Here is a 17,658-nt window from a genome sequence, read left to right on the forward strand (position 1 = left end):
GCGTTCGTACGCGTCCGACTGATCCGCCTGCATGAAGCTGCATTTTGCTCAATCCGGCCCGTGAGCTAAAATGAGTTTGACACCCCTGCTTTAGAGTCTGGAAAAGGGATTATAATTCACAAATGAAAGTAATTAGAAGCTTTAATATAATTAAAAATAAAGTGCAGATAAATTGTTACTAATTTTATGTGCAGAGAATTTTGAAATGCAGAGAATGCGGTTCAATAAAAGCAAAAATTATGTGCTGTTTAAAAACTTGGGCACTGCCTTCAATAACATTTCAGGGCTTTATTGCCTTTCAAGAAGGCAGGTGTATGGAATGGAGTGGGATCCAGGATCAGTCTTGATGAGCTGAATGGCCTAATTCTGTTCATATGTCTTATGGAGACAATCAGGCAACCTGGATTTCAGGACCTAATTAATCAGCTACTATCAAAGTCACTTGTTTGTAGTTACTGCAAAAAAGCAATTAAATCATTTAATGTCTCCCTAATATTTGTACAACTGTGAGTTGTTCACCAATATGTTGTCTTGTATATAAAAGTACTGAACAATTTAGCCATCTCTAATGCAAAAAGATAAACTGATTATTGCAACAACAATATTCCATTTACTGGGGGCAACTTCAAAGCTACCTAGTGGAATAAAACTTGGCAGGGTTACTATCAGTAACTGAATCAATAGAGATGAAGGAGACAAACATGAGAAAATCTGCAGATGCTGGAAACTCAAGCAACACACACAAACTGCTGGAGGAACTCAGCAGACCAGGCAGCAGGTTTCAGACCAAGACCCTTCATCGGGACTGGAAGAAAAGATGAGAAGTCAGAGTAAGAAAGTGGGGGAGGGAAAGCAAGAAGCCATTGACAGGTGAGTGAACTGTACAGCACATGGCAATTTAGTTGTGCAGGAAACCAGGATGGGAAGAATGGATGCTTCACATGCTATGGTATAATTTTACCAGAGAATGGCACAGCTGTTGAGAAACCAAATACATTTGTCACAGAAACATGCAAAGGTGTCAGGTTAATCAATCCATTTAATAATAAATAGGATCCATGCATTTATACAATGCTTTGTAGAAGTATTCACCCCCAATCCTTTGTTCGCATAAATAAGTATTACAACCCAGGATTTGGATCAATTTAACTGAGTATTTTTATTTGTGAATCATATGCTTATTTTTACACAGCAGAGCCCAAAAATGGAAGAATTTTTTGTAAAGCATGAAAAACTAAAAATTAAAAAACTGAATGTCAGCCAGTTCAAAAGTATTCATACACCCCTTACTCAGTAATTAGTTGAGCCACCTCTCACAGCTATTACAGCCAGTAGACTTTTTGGGCAAGTCTCTATTAACAATGTGATTGAGCAAGATTTGCACATTCCTCCTTGCAAAATTATTCAAGGTGTGCAGATTAGTTAGGAAGCAGTGTTGAACAGTAATCTTGAGGTCTTGATGTTAGATCAGGTTAAGGTCAGGACTCTGACTGGGCTACTCAAGGACATCAATTGTCTTTATTTGAAGTCACTCAGTGGTTGCTTTGGCAGTGTGATTTGGGCTGTTGTCCTGATGAAGGACGAACTTCCTCCCCAGTTTAAGCTTTCTGGAAGTGGCCATCAGGTTTTTATCCAGGATCTCTATTTAGCAGCATTAACCTTTCCATTAATCCTAACAAGACTTCCAGTCCCTGCTGCTTCCCCACAGCATGATGCTAATTTCCTGTACTTTACAGAAGGGATGATGTTACCTGGTTGATGTGCAGTATTAGATTTACGCCACACATACCGCTTAGTGTTGAGGTTAAAAAGTTCCACTTTAGTCTTATGCGACCACAGGACCTGCTTCCACATCTTTACCGCATCTTCTAAGTGATGCTTTGCAAAGTCTTTATGGGGAAAGAAATGTTTTTTTTAAATCAGGGCATCTTCCTTGTCACCCTTCCAGACATACCCTTTTTGTGCAAGGCTTTAAATTTATGGAGTCATGAACTTCATCTCCATTTGCAGCCACTGTCTTTGCAGCTCATTCAGAGTGACTGTTGGTGTCACAGACAAGTGCCATTCACCTCCAGTGACCAAGTTTAACGGTGGTTTCATATTTTTCCACTTTTTCCTCAATAGACTGCACTGAGTCCAAGGTTTATTCAGTGCCTTTGAGATTGTATTGTACCCTTCCCCAGATCTGTGATTCTCTGTTATCATTTTCCTGACTTCCATTGAATGCTCGTCTTCATTTTGGTTTAGTCTGTTGAAAATCTATCATACTATTGGACCTTACAGAGAGAGGGAATATTTATTCAGGTGACCCTCCAATTTTCTATATCAACAAATTGGATGAGTTGGTATGGTAATACTGTATGCTACACCTGAAGAAAGTTAGTGTAAATGACACTAAGGGGATGAATACTTTTTAAGTTTCAATTTTTTTTAATTTTTAATAAATTGTTGACAGATTTTAGAACTTTTGATTTGACATGATTAACAATGTTTTGTAAGATTGCTCAATCTTATTTCAATGTATTTGAAATTTAGAAAATGAGAGAATAAAATATGAAAATAGTTGTAGGGGCAGAATACCTTTTTAAGGCATTGTATAGTATCTCTTAGCAAGTCATAGTAAGATATTAGATTCTTCTGCGATCTCTCAGCAATTACATGTTCTCTTTTTATTTTATTCTGATAACTTCACATTTTCCTAGGTTGTACCCATTTTACCCGATCCTTACTCACTCACATATGCTACATATGTCCCTTTGTCCTCTTAATTCCTACACTTTGTGTCAGTGGCGAATTTAACAATCATACCTGTTGTGCCTTCTTCCTTCTTTATAGTTCACTAAAGAGAGGCATCATCTCTCTTACATCTTGCCAACCAGAATAAAACCCATTCTACCCACTTTCCATTTCTTGTTAGCCAGCTAACCTCCTATACATGTCAATATGCAATTCCATAATATTATATTTTTCTACAATAATCTTTGATTGAGCACCTTATCAAATGCCTTCTGGAAATCAAAGTACACTGTATGTGACTTTATCAAAAGACTTCCAATAAATTGGTCAAACACCATTTCCTTTTCACATAACCACGCTGATTTTGTCCAATACCTGGATATAGTTTTTTTTTGTACATCCTGTTACAACAGTTTTTAAAGTTTCCCTTCTAACAGACGAGTAGCCACCTAGCCTTAGTTCCCTGCTTTCCAGAGAACAAGAGAGCTTACACTTATACTTTGTCAATCTTGTGGAACCTTCCCATGTCAAGAAAAAACATGTGGGTGGGGGGCACTGAAGCTAATGCTGGGCTTCTCTAAAAATCTAGCTGAACAGATTATAACTTTCCCAGTCTGCACTAACAGAAATATATTGTAAGTGCATTCAACTTGTCAAGCACACAATAAGTAGGGGAAGATGCAGGAAAATGAATCTGAATAACCCTTTGTGATCAAATCCCCAGTGAGATTACTCATAATCAACTTTTTATTTAACATAAAGAGATGGAATAAAAGGGTTTTGGAATTTAACCATATTTATTTTTAAATGTTTGAAGTACTAATACTGAATTCCAACTCAAAAGACTGGAAATTATGAGTGATAATGAGATTTTTGGCAAATTGGAACTATATAAATACATGTATTAGAAGGATTTTTGAAGCAAGTTTTTCAAATATCATCAACATTAAGAATCAGCTCCTTGAACATGAAATTGCTTGGTGCTTGATATCACTTTTATGTGAGTAGAATGTTGTTCTAATCACACTGGACAACAAATTCTTTCAAAAGTGTTGCTTCCTCAAAATTTTTTTTTGTTTACTATGGACTGCTTGAATATGAACACAAATATAATTTCAGTCTTCTTGTATCAAGTAGGAATTTGGAGAAACAACAAATTAACTTTTATTGAATTTAATGTGTTTAATTGCATAATGGTACTGATGCTTTGCAATAGTTCAACTAAGTTAAAATATTTTGTTAATGATTTTCATTTGTACTCAGTGTCTGAGGCTTCTTGCTCAAGTGTCCAACAATAATTCGCCAGCATTGATGGATTCCAGTTGCCCTGGTATCTTTTCTCCATGACCACAATGTCCTGGTGAAACCTTTCACCATGCTCGTCACTAACAGCACCAAGATTTGCAGGGAAGAAGTCTAAATGGGAATGCAGAAAATGAATCTTTAGTGACACGTTGCATTTCATGGTTTTATATGCTTGAAGCATACTTTCAACCAGCCGCATGTAATTTGGTGCTCTGTCGATGCCGAGAAAATTTTCAACAACTTCCTTGAATGCCTTCCATGAGATTTTCTCCAGTCGCACTAGAAATTCTTCAAATTGCCTGACTGATTTGTGGACCAACAAAAATGCTTTCCTTAATCTTGGCATCAGTTATTCTGGGAATCATCTGTCTCAAATATCAAAATCCTTCATAGAAATTTTTGTGCCTGGTGATAGCAAATTCCATCCTTACAGTCCTGAACCCAATAATTATTACTAAAACCCATCCCGCCATGGAGCAGCCACTCCGCCTAAGCATGCCCAAGCATGCCTGGACAAGATAGGAAACTTTCCAGCTTACATTGTAGGCAACATTTCAACTGACTTGAATTACGAATTGAAATAATAAACATAAGTGATTTCAAAAAATGGTCCGTGATAGGAAAACCTCATGGTGATTTTCATGATCAGTAGCCCAACATTCATAAAATACACCTAAAGGTATTCAGGAAGCAAAATCTTTGTTATCCAGTGGATTTATCAATAGCAGGAATATGATATAGTAGGATAAGAAGGAAACTTAAAGATTGTTGGCTATTGGTATGTGGATTGATAGGAAAGTGATCAGCAATTTAACTCATTTTAATTCAATTTAACTCAATTTAATTTTATTATGCCATTGTATTCCCCCCCCCCCCCCCCAGTTGCAAGTACAGCAGGCAACTAGGAAGCCAAAAATTGTGTTAGCCATAAGAGAATTTGAGTACAGGCGGAAATAAATTTTATTACAGGCCACATCTGGAGTACATTATACAATTTAACCTCCTTATCTAAAAAAGGATAGCCCTAAGATGTTAAGAAGTGGGAATGTTGTAAAGATTCAGGAGTCTGGTGGATCTGTTGTATAAGAAGTGGTTGGTTCAACTGACAAAGGATATTGCTTGTTGTGTATTGAACAGATCAAGGAGGATTTTAACATTAGCTGTCTGGAGTATGCTTAGCCAGGCAGCAGAAACCATGAGCCAGATTCAGTGGACAGCAGTAAATAAACAGCACCAGCCATCACTATGCTGAAACTTGCTCAGTTTGTGAAGCTTTGCACTGGAACTTGTTCTGCTTTGAAAACCATTGCAGTCATTTTACTGCTCCTTTAATTCCTAACTTTCCTGAAATGCCTGCGAAAAATGTTATGGACCTATTTCTTTCCATTAATCCACTAGGTAAAGGTTTAATTTCAATTATCCAAGATAAACTAGCAGCCTTACGACGGGCCCCTGTGGATAAAATTAAAATGGCCTGGGAGCAGGATTTAAATATCTCCTTATCCGAGGAGAGCTGGGACTCAGTTCTCAAATCGGTTAACTCAACCTCCCTTTGTGCTCGCCATTGCCTCTTACAGTTTAAGATTGTTTATAGAGCCCATATGTCTAAATCTAAACTATCTCGATTCTACCCTAGCATTAGTCCGCTCTGTGATAAATGCAAGAGGGGCGTGGCCCCTCTCATCCATATGTACTGGTTCTGTCCTAGCTTGGAGAAATTCTGGAAAGATGTCTTCACTACATTATCGGGTATTCTGAATCAGCACCGAGAACCTAACCCCTTAATTGCTCTGTTCGGTTTTTGGGGCGAGACAGATTTATGTCTGGGTCCGACCAAATGCCGAATACTATCCTTTGCCTCTCTCCTGGCGAGACGCTTGATCCTCCTTAGATGGAGAGATGTTGCCACGCCCACTCATGCGCAATGGCTTAATGACATTATGGCCTGCTTGGACCTCGAAAAAATTCATTATTCAGTTCTTAATTCGGATCTAAAGTTCCATAAGGTCTGGGGACCTTTTATCGAGTACTTTCATACTCGACTCTTGACTAGGGTTTTTTTTTCTTTTTTTTTCTTCTTTTCGGTCCCTTGCTTTCAGCTCCCTTTTTTTTCTGGTAGTAGGCATTATTATCCTCTGTTACTAAGTGTATTCACAGTCTGGGAGTTTGACTGTTCTGACTTATACTCTCTATATTGTGTGGTGGTTGGTCTGGAGTTGTTTTTTTTTCTTGTGTTGTGGGGATTGGGGAGGACACTAAGCTCACTTGTCTTTAATTTAGGTGCTTTTTTGTTAAATTCTCTTCCTTTGTAGCATATTGTTATTGTATGCTTAATCTTGCACTGTATTAATGCTCCTCATTGGGATTTGGGGTTTTAATTTTGTAAAATGTTTTGAAAAACTAATTTAAAAAAAATTTTTTAAAAAGAAAGAAAGAAAACCATTGCAGTGCTGCACCCTATAAAAGGGCCCTGGAATGTCCAAAGTTGAGAAAGTACATGATAGCTTGATCAGAAGATTGGTACAGAATATAGAGCTTAGTTACCTAGGATAAACAAATGATGCAGAAAGAAGCAGTTGGTTCTCACTGCCAAAAGAAACAAGTCCATTTCAGGCTGGAAGGATGTAACAATTGGAGTTTCCAAGGAACAGTTCTTGGCCGTCAATTATTTACTACTTACAATACCTATAAAAAGTATTTACCACTCCATCCCCCCTTGGAAGTTTTCATGTTTTACTGCTTTACAACATTGAATCACAGTGGATTTAATTTGCCTTTTTTGACACTGATCAACAGAAAAACTCTCGTGTCAAAGTGAAAATAAAGTGAGATAAATTACAAATACATAACACAAAATAATTTATTGCATAAGTATTCAATACTTATTGCAATAATAAGTATTGGTGTGTTTAATATGACACAACAAATGATCACTGGTGCAGGCAATTAGTTTCAGAAGTCACATACTTAGTTAAGGTGTCCTAGATGCATATAAATCTGTGTGCAGTCAGGGAGTTGATAGTAAAAATACACCTGTATCTGGAAGGTCCAACTGCTGGTGAGTTGGTATCCTGGCAAAAACTACACTATCAAGCCAAAAGAACACTCCAAGCAACACCACTAAAAGTTTATTGAAAAGCACGTCAAAAGATGGATGCAATAAAATTTCCAAGTCACTGAATATCCCTTGGAGTACAGTCAAGTCAATTATCATAAAATGGTAGGAATATGCAATAGCTATAAATCTGCCTAGAGTAGTCTGTCCTCAAAAACTGAGTGATCCTGCAAGAAGGTGACTAGTGAGGGAGGCCACCAAGAGACCTATGACAACTCTGAAGGAGTTACAAGCTTCAGTGGCTGAGATGGGAGAGACTGTGCATACGACAACTGTTGCCCGGGTGCTTCACCAGTTACAGCTTTACGGGAGAGTGGCAAAGAGAAAGCCACTGTTAAAAAAAACTCACATGAAATCTCGGTTAGAGTTTGCCAGAAGGCATGTGGGAGACTCTGAAGTCAGCTGGAAGAAGGTTCTATGGTCTGATGAAACCAAAAATTGAGCTTTTTGATCAGACTAAACTTTTTGACGTAAGCCAAAAACCTCGCATCGTCAAAAACACACCATCCCTACTATGAAGCATGGTGGTGGCTGCATCATGCTGTGGGGATGTTTCACTGCAGCAAGCCCTGGAAGGCCTGTGACAATATAGGGTAAAATGAATGCAGCAAAATACTGGGAAATCCTGGAGGAAAACCTGATGCAGTCTGCAAGAGGACTGTGACCTGGTAGAAGATTTATTTTCCAGCAAGACAATGACCCCAAGCATAAAACCAAAGCTATGCAGGAATGGCTTAAGAACAACAAAGTTAATGTCCTGGAGTGGCCAGGTTAGAGTACAGACCTCAATCCAATTGAGAATTTATGGCTGGAGCTGACAAGGGCCGTTTACTCACAATCCCCATGCAATCTGACAGAGTATGGGCAGTTTTGTAAAGAAGAATGGGGAAAAATTGCAGTGTTCAGATGTGCAAAGCTGATAGAGACCTATCCACACAGACTCAAGGCTGTAGATGCAACAAAGGTGCATCTACTAAATACTGACTTGAAGGGGGCTAGTAATCATGCAATCAATTATTTTGTGTTTTGTATTTGTAATTAATTTAGATCGCTTTGTAGAGATCTGTTTTCACTTTGACACTAAAGAGTCTTTTTCTGTTATCAGTGTCAAAAAAGCCAAATTAAATCCACTGTGATTCAATGTGGTAAAACAATAAAACACAAAAACTTCCAGGGAGGGGTAAATACTTTTTATAGGCACTGTATATTAATGAGCTGGAGAAGGAAGCAAAATATCATGTATCCAAGTTTGCCGATTCTCATAAATAGATGTGAGGGCACATTGACCATAAACAAAGGAGCGGAATTTGGCCATTCTGCCCATCGAGTCTATTCTGCCATTCCATTATAGCTGATTTATTACCCTCTCAAACATATTCTCTTGCCTTCTCCCAATAACCTTTGATGCACTTATTAATCAAGCTATCAACCACCACTTTAAATATACCTTATGTCTTGGCCTCCACAGCAACCTGTGGCAATGAATTCCACAGATTCACACTCAGTGGCTAAATGAATTGCACATCTGTTGTGAAGGGACATTCTTCTATTCTGAGGCTGCACCCTCTGGTCCTTCTGTATCCCTGTATAGGAAACATCCTCTCCACTTCCACTATCTAGTCCATTCAATATTCGATAGGTTTCAATGAGATCCCACATCATTTTTCTAAACTCCATTGTATCCAGGCCTGTAGCCAAACACACATATGTTAACCCTTTCATTCTCAGGATAATTCTCATGAACCTCCTCTGGATCTACTCTACTGCCAGCACATCCTTTCTTAGACAAGAAACTGAAAACTGCTCATAATACTCCAAGTGCTTTGTGACTGCCTGTAAGAAAACAAATCTCAAGGTTGTATCATTTATACATTCTATGATAATAAATGCACTTCGAATCTTTGAAGTGTGATCTGACCAATGCCACAAAGCTTCAGCATTACATCCTTGCTTTTATATTCTAGTTCCTCTTGAAATTAATGCTAACATTGCATTTGCCTTCCTTACCACTGACTCAACCCACAAGTTAACTTACAGGGAATCCTGCACAAGGACTCCCAAGTCCCTTTGTGCCTCAGTTTTTTGTACTTTCTTTCCATTTAGAAAATTGTCTGCACTTTTATTCTTTCCAGCGAAGTGCACGACCACACACTTTCCTGCACGATATTCCATCTGCCACTTCATTGCCCATTCTCCTAACCTGTCTAAGTCCATCTGCAGACCCCCTGCTTCCTTAACACTAACTTTTCCTCCATCTATCTTCATATCACCTGCAAAATTGACCACAAAGCCAACAATTCCATCATCCAAATCACTGACATTTAATGTGAAAAGCAGTCTCAACAATGACCCCTGTGGAACACCACTAGTCACCAGCAGCCAACCAGAAAAGGACCCCTTTATTCCCACTCTTTGCGTCCTGTTAGTCAGCCAGTTTTCCATCCATGTTCACATCTTTCAATCCTGCATGTTATTTCCTTAAAGAGTTCCAACAGATTTGTCAGGCAAGAATTCTCCTTAAGGAAACCAAACTCACTTCAACCTATTTTATCATGTGCCTCCAAGTACCATGAAACCTCATCCTTAATAATAGACTCCAACAGGAGTCCAGGAAAGCCACATCCATCGTCAGGGACCCTACCACCCTGATCATGCTCTTTTCTCACTCCCGCCATCTGAAAGGAGGTACGGGAGCCTCAGGACTCACACCACCAGCTTCAAGAACCATTAATAACCGTCACACTCTTGAACCAAAGGGAATAACTTCACTCACCCCAGCACTGAACTGTTCCCACAACCTGTGGACTCACATTCAAGGATTCTTCATCTCATGTTTTCCATACTTATTGCTTATTTACTAATTATTTATTTTTGTGTTTGCACTGTTTGTTGTCTTTTACATACTGGTTGAATGCCCAAGTTGGTGCAGTCTTTCATTGATTCTATTATGGTCATTATTCTATTATGGACTTATTGAGTATGCTCACAAGAAAATGAATCTCAGGATTGTATGTGGTGACATATATGTACTTTGATAATAAATTTACTTTGAGCATCTTCAATTACAGGCCCATTAAGTCAGGTTAACGGGCCTGTAATTTCCTGTCTTTTGCCTCCCTCCCTTCTTAAAAAGTGGAGTGAGGACATTGCAATGATGCTATTTGGATAGTATTAAAGTGGGGAAAAAACTTGACAAATGTGGAAAACGCAAGGTCATGCACTTTGGTGAGAAGAGCTCAAAGGCAGACTATTATTTAAAGGAAGAAAATTTGTAGTTGAATGAAGTACAGAAAGATCTTGGTGTTCTTGCACATGAACCATAAAAGGTTAGTAGGAAGGCAAATAGTATATTGACCTTTATTGTGAGATGCTTGGAGTTTAGAAATAGGCAAGTATGTTACAGTTGTACAGATTACCGGTGAGGTCACTCAGGTCTGTGCAGCTTTGGTCCCCTTATTTAAGAAAAAAATTTGCCAGAGTAACATAAAAACAGGCCCTTTGGATCAATTAGTCCATGCTGAACATGGTGCTAGTCCAAAGCTAGTCTGACATGCCTACATTTGCCCCATATTCCTCTGAACCCCACCCATCCATTAAGTTTAAATGTTATTAATGACATTGGAAGACATGCACTAGGCTAATTCCTGAGATGAAAGGGTTGACCTATCAAAACTAGTTCTGTATTCTTTGAAGTTTAGAAGAATGAGGTGCGATCTTAATCAAACATACAAGATCATAATGAATATGATGGGGTAATGCTGAGATTTTTCTATTAATGGGAAAATCTTTAAAAAATGTTACACAATAAGGGAGAGGTCATTTAAAACTGAAGTACAAACACCCCAGCTTGCAGAGGATGGTTTCTAATATGGAGGATTATAGGGACTAAATCATTGGAGAGATTAAAGAATATAAATAAATCTTTTGAGGGAAGTTTGAGAAATTGAGAGCATAGAAATGGAATTGGTGGGCAGACTTGAGGAGATGGGACCCGTGCTCTAATTTTCTTAACTCCAATAATGAAATCTGATGAAATTGGGCTCAAAATTTCCATTCTGGGATAGCTGTTAGCAGTAATTAAGATGAGTCACAATGTTAAAAATTTACCAATTCTATATTTTCTTACTATGCCTCATAAGAAAATTGGAGCCTGAACTTACTGTGATTGCACATGTTTGAATGGCACATTTCACAGTGGAACACATTACTTTGCATATGGAGGATGGAGAGGCAAACATCCCCCCGATTTCCTTGTTTAATGTCACTCATACAGTTGCCAGTTCATTCAACTCACATTTTAAATAACATGTACTGATTAACAATACTGCCATGAAAATCTGGGTTGATTGTTATTGACTTTAGCCACACCATGCTGGTTGGAAGGAACTCCAAATCAGTCACTGCTTGGAAATGTTTGCTGCAGCAATGTTCACATTAATAGAATTATCTGTTGACTATCTCCGCTAAGGATCATACTTAAGGAATGGGAACCTGGTTAAGATAATGGTGTTATCCTGTTATCTGAGCAGTGTCCCAGAAAGTGAGTCTCCAGGAAATAACAAAATAAACAATGCAACAATGTCATCAAAACATCTGAAAACTTTCCAGGCCTTGAATTAGTTAGCTTCAGTACTTTATTTTTGTTCCACCCTTTCAGTCTTTATATTCTGCTACTCTGGAAAATAATGGCAACTGGAGATGGTGATTCAACATGTGGCAGTGTCCCTCCTGCCCCTCACTTAAGCAACATAGCACAAACTACAATGATAGGGCCAAACATCTATATAACATTGAGGTTTGGTTGCTCCAGAGAGCCCTGTTGTACCACACATTTGAATATTTAGTCAATACCAAACATGACGTGCAGAAATATCAGTGTTTGAACCTACAGGAAAAACTTTTTTTTAAAATTTATTATTGTTTCAACTGGGGGAAAACTGGCAAAGAACCATGCAGAAATCCTGATGGAAATACTGCAGGTGAAAAAAAAATCTAGGATAAAGTTCATATACATAAACACCATGAATAAGTGCAATATTTTAGTTTGACACAAGCATTTCAGGATGTATATTGTATACATTTCTGACATTAAATTGTACCTTTGAAGTTGTACAGAATAAACTCAGGGAAAACATGGTTCAAAAACAAAAAGGGAGAAGGTGAATATGAAACATTAATATGCTATAGAATATTCAAATTAAATTTTTAGAGATGTTAATGCCATAATTATTCACAAAGTGAAGCCTAAGGACACAATACAAACTCTACCCAATCCAAATTACACAGTTCCATTTCATCTCCTCACAAAAAGCCCCAAGTCTTAACCATGTATTTTATACAAGCTATTGTGCTAAATAAAATCTTCTTTCTAGTGCACTTTTATTTGGTTCTATGCTGGTGTATGTGCTCAAGGGGTACTTGGTCATCCCAGTAACACAGCTAGTCAAACCACATCCTTGTAGCGCAAGATACTTGGATATAGTCCCGACCTCCAATAGTGTGTGGTGTCATTCTCCCTCTTTCTGTGCAGGCTTCTTCTGGGTGCTCCTGTTTCCTACCACATTTCCAGAATGTGTAGGTTGGAGATTTTATTGCCCTAGAGTGTAGATGAGTGGCAGAACCTGGGAAGAGTTGATGAGAATGTAGGAAGAATAAAAATTTGATTAATACAGGATTTGGGGAAACTTGGTGGGTAATAGTCAGCATGGGCTTGGTGGGTCCCAAGAGCCTGCTTCCTGTGCTGTATCTCTGTGACTCAGATCACCAGTGAAAAAGCCTAGTCAACTCAATAGTTGATTACAGGAGCAGTACAAAGGCTAGATATTCTGCAACAAGTAGGTCACCAACTAATCACCATTCAGAGAGCACAATGCAGGGCAATGTATTTATTTGATGGTGACTGATCCTGTGCTTATGTAATTGCATAGTCATATGCAATTACATCCATAATACTGGCAACCCTAAGTAGTTAGTATTGATCTGATAGTACATCAAAATTAGTGGCCTAATACATTAATGGAAATATTCAGCAACTTTGCTAAAACAGCCCAACCACCTTTTGGCTGATCTCTTCTGTGAACCCACAATGGTCTTCAACTATATACCCAGAAATAGCTCTGCTCAGTAACACTCACCTCTCCAGCACATTTATACTACTGGCCAATGGTCTCTTTCCAAAAATAATTTGCTCATGGCTGTTAAAAAATCATGGAAAATTAAAGACATGAAAGGAGATCTCTAGGGCTCATCATCTATGAACTGTTCAAAAATAGCTACCCAACCTAACCCTGCCTCTTCCTGTACACAGATGTTTAAATATGCCGAGTGTCTCTGTCTCTACCACTCATTTATAGTCTGAATTCCAAGAATCTACTAGTCTCTGTTCGAACAGTCCTTCCTTCAGTATTATTCTAACTTTTCTATCAATTACTTTAAATTTATGCACCCTGGTTTTTTGACCTATCTGCCAAGGGAAACAGCAAATGGGAAGAACCTACCGAGGGCCCTCTTTTTTTCTATACCTTGATTTTCTATTCAATCTCTGCTTTATAGAGAGAAAAAAAACCAACCCCAGCCTATACAGTGGCCAATTCTGCTCCTATGTCTTAAATGGTCTAAACGTTTCAGTTGTAGTGTCATCACATAAACCTCCTCTGATTCCTCTAGCTCAGTTGCATCTCACTGTATACAGAAGTCAAGTTCTGGTCTAACATCATACACTGTTCTAGCATAATTATTGCCTGCAGTGTAAATTGTTACTCATGTTTGGACTGTTGTTCTAAATAGTATTACTTACTTTCCATAGAATTTAATCTCCATCTAAAATTTTATGAAATATTAGCACGGCAAAACTAAAACTGGTCATCCAATTAAATGTTTTGTTTTGAAAGATGATACCTTCCGCAGAAATAGAATCTGCACCTCATATACAATAAACTGCAAAACTCAGTTGATCCAAGGCAGTTCCACGGTGTTCCTCCTCCTCCTCCCCCCCCCACCCCACAGGAAAGCTTGTTACGTTAGGAGAGATGCCTTTTAAAGCCTGACCTTTAATCCACTCAATTTCACTTTAACAGACTTATTTCCACATTTCCAATATTTTGGTAACTCGTTTCACTGCACTGATCACACATTTTCTTACTGATACGTTCGTACAAAAGTAAGCGAAAAACAAGACGGCTCCGTGATCTACATCATTATTTTTTATACAATGTTCACTGGAGGACCAATAATTCTGTTGGCTGAGGGAGGTAGGTCGGTAAGTAAATAAATAAAATCCCCGTTAATGTTCTACACAGTCTACCAAGGAAGCGGAATGCGGGAGTGCCTCCATTTTAACAACTAGTTGCACTTGTGCCCAGCTCTCCGGGAACGGCAGTAAAATATCGGCAGTCCTTCTGAAGTTTTGTCCCAACCAGTTCAAGAGATGAACAATTAAACATTTCGGGGATTAGAGCCAATCGTTGTTTTTGCTGCATCCCCTGGCACAAACTGAGCCGAACAGCACATGCATTGCAAACTACAAAGCTTTGGTTCGCTTTACTGCAGAAGGTTTAAGAATAGACAAGAAAAACGTGGTGTTCAGTTCAGACGCAAGCGTGAAGTCGAATTCCTATTAGTCGTGTTCATTTACATACACAATTCTCCAAGCAAACATACAATTTATTTGGAGAAAGAGTTCATCTAATACTACTGCAATAGACGGAGTCTATGCATATGTGATTAACTGCATCATGCGACCCGGAGCAAAGGATGAATCATGGATCGTCTAGCATTCCAGTAACGAACCGAATCGTGTCACTGAAATACAGAATTTTCAATTTAACATGAATAGTTTAATATTCTGTTGTTTAGAAATATTAAGATCGTAGCGATCTTTTGGTAAGGCATTTTGCTACTAAAACATAATGCAAATTTTTATTTGCTTCTGGTGCGTCTAACGGTTTCACTAATATTACTAAATGAAAAACTTTGAAACACTTCAGCGATTAAATATCAATTTTCAGTTGACAGATTAATCACATGGGGACCAAGATACACCTAGTATAATTATTAGTGATGCAGCACGTCCACAGACGGTTAAATTGGGAATTGCGAACCATCTGGAAAATAGCAGGTGATTTAGCATACAAAATACGAAAAGAACGATAAACTCGCCTTTGGACAGCCATGTTCATTCATCGATTTTTTTTTGCGGGAGCTAGCGGTACCATCGCATTTACTACAAAGTTAAACATAGTTTAACTCTTACCTGCCAGGCAGAGAAGCTGCATCCACCGTGAGAATGCAGATTGCCACATTTTGAACGTCCTTTACATCCCAGATTTTCTGTTATGACTCGATATCACGTAATCTTGGATTGTGAATTAAATTCCTATTTCCCATTGAAATCCCTCTCTCCGTCTCTCTCAACACTGGCAGACACTAAACTATCGGGCAAGCTTTATCTGGCACCTGTTACTCGTCTACCCTGCAAGGGCTGTGCACTCGTCCAAGCTCGACAGAAACAAGTCTGCAGAGAGGAACGTCGCCTCGGAAGTTCAGATAACAGCTTTACAGCTCAGAATATTTTATTGCTTTGAATATCGGCTCAAAGCAAAGTCTGACACAGAAATTAATTCACGGCAGAAGGGTGCTGGATCCCCCTCTCTACCGATGAGCTTTTCCAATCACATGGCTTCATTGATGCTGCTTTGGGCTCCGCTGTGGTTGAAATTGATTGCGTTCGTGACGCTGCTATGTGTTAAAACGAATAAAGTACAAATTATGTAATTCGTTGTTTATATTTTTACGGAATTTCTACCGCCATCGTCTTATTTCGTATTTCATTTGGGAATACGATCAGAATTCTAATTAACTGTAACAAACGCATGAACTTTCGACAGCATGGTGATGATGCGCGTTATTTCTATGCAGCTGTGTGCATTAACGGAAAGCCGTCATATCGAAGTTAATGAATTTAGTTAAAAATTCCAGCAACGGAAGTCGTTTTGAAATGAAAAGATGACGCTTGTTTGGTTTATGTGTATCTGTACACTCGATGTAGCACAATTTTGCTGCAACAATGTAATCTACTTGCGGTATTCAGACGTTTATTGGAGGCAGCGCCGAGCGGAGGCATGACCGGAATTGATAACCTTCTCGGGAAAATGAAGCAATAGTCCTGATTCCAAACGCTACATTTCAACCGAATGGATTCCAGAACAACTTGAGCAAAATTTAAAAAAAATAATTGTGAACACATTTGGCAGGTCAAGACAGAATGGTTGGAAAGTTAACCTTCCAGGCCAGTTATCCTTCGAAAGAAGCAAGTTAAAACAAAACTAGGAGGTTGTTCTGTCTAATTTGTTCACCCATTCAGCTAACAATTCCACCCCCACTCGATGCGTTATGCAACTCCATCTTGAGCTGAGATTTGAACCTTCCCTTCTGCAAGTGACTGCTTTTTAAGAACATATTATTTCTCCTTTTCAATTGTCATTTGACTTTTTGCACTCAAGATATGTATAATTTTTCTTCAGGAAAAGCTACACGTTGAAAATCTTCCTACATTCAGTTCTGATGTTGTTTTAAAAAAAAATCAGCTGGACTTGAGAGCTCCAGCCTTGTTTCAAACGTGAGCCCAAATTTTGAAAGTCACACGAAAAGTGCAAAGCATCTGCTGGAGTAAGAAACAAATTAAACTGCCCTGGCAAGTAGTGATTAAAGGAGAAACAATACCTTTCGTGGGTTCTTAGCTGATTACAGGGAAGATCTTGTGGGATGCTACCCCTGCTGGCAAGGCCAGCATTTAATACTCATCACTACCTACTAGACATTCCTCAACCATTCCAGTCCCTCTGTTGAAAGTACTCCCACTGTGCTATCCATGAATTAGACAACAGAGGGTGGTGCAAGCATGGGACCAGCTGCAGGCAGAAGTAGTGGGTGCAGGTTCAATTGCAACATAAGAAAAGTGTAGACAAGTCCACGAAGGGGAGGAGGGCGCGGTATGGAGGGCGAAGGTTTAAGTGAGGGCTGGCATGAACTGGATGAGTCACAGGGCTGTAGAGCTGTATGGCCATAATAATGCCAGACTGTTGACAGATGTCCGAGTCAAGATGGTGCACGACTTGGAGAGAACATTCAGGTGGTTGTGGTATAGATCACAGGTTTGGAATTTGCTGTAGAAGTACTGGGTGAGGAAATGGATTTCATGACAACCAAGATGGAAAGAATGAATTTATAGTGTGGCGTGTTGGGTGCCAACCCACAGGACTGCTTTGTCCTGGATACCATTAAAATTTCTTGAGTTGCTGGTACTATATTCATCAACCCAAATGATCGGGCTCTTCAGATTCAGGTTTATTTATCCAGTACTCAAAGTGCAGGATAAGTGGAGGATCTTGTGGCCATCACTGAACTGTTGCTGAAGGATGGTTGTAGTTGGGAGCTGAACATCCAAGGTTACACATCATATTGGAGGGATAGGAAAGTGGGCAGAGGGGGTGGCATGGCTCTGC

General features: G+C 38.9%; 2 protein-coding genes across 3 annotated transcripts in view; one reads left to right on the forward strand and one right to left on the reverse strand.

Annotated features, from left to right (window-relative positions):
- Nucleotides 1-16,102, reverse strand: part of LOC140727676 (immunoglobulin-like domain-containing receptor 2) — a 141,109-nt gene extending 125,007 nt beyond the window's left edge. Inside the window, exon 1 of one of the 2 annotated variants that reach the window (XM_073045315.1) lies at nt 15,408-16,102. In XM_073045315.1, the coding sequence (XP_072901416.1) occupies nt 15,408-15,456 (49 nt within the window). In that variant the 5' untranslated portion in view covers nt 15,457-16,102. The remainder of the gene's footprint in view (nt 1-15,407) is intronic. The other variant, XM_073045316.1, reaches the window with a different exon arrangement.
- LOC140727677 (protein maelstrom homolog) overlaps nt 1-17,658 on the forward strand; it is a 124,476-nt gene that overhangs the window by 38,311 nt on the left and 68,507 nt on the right. The gene's annotated exons all lie outside the window — the stretch shown is intronic.

This window comes from Hemitrygon akajei, chromosome 5 (genome assembly GCF_048418815.1).
Source record: "Hemitrygon akajei chromosome 5, sHemAka1.3, whole genome shotgun sequence".
In the NCBI taxonomy this organism is placed as follows: Eukaryota; Metazoa; Chordata; class Chondrichthyes; order Myliobatiformes; family Dasyatidae; genus Hemitrygon; species Hemitrygon akajei.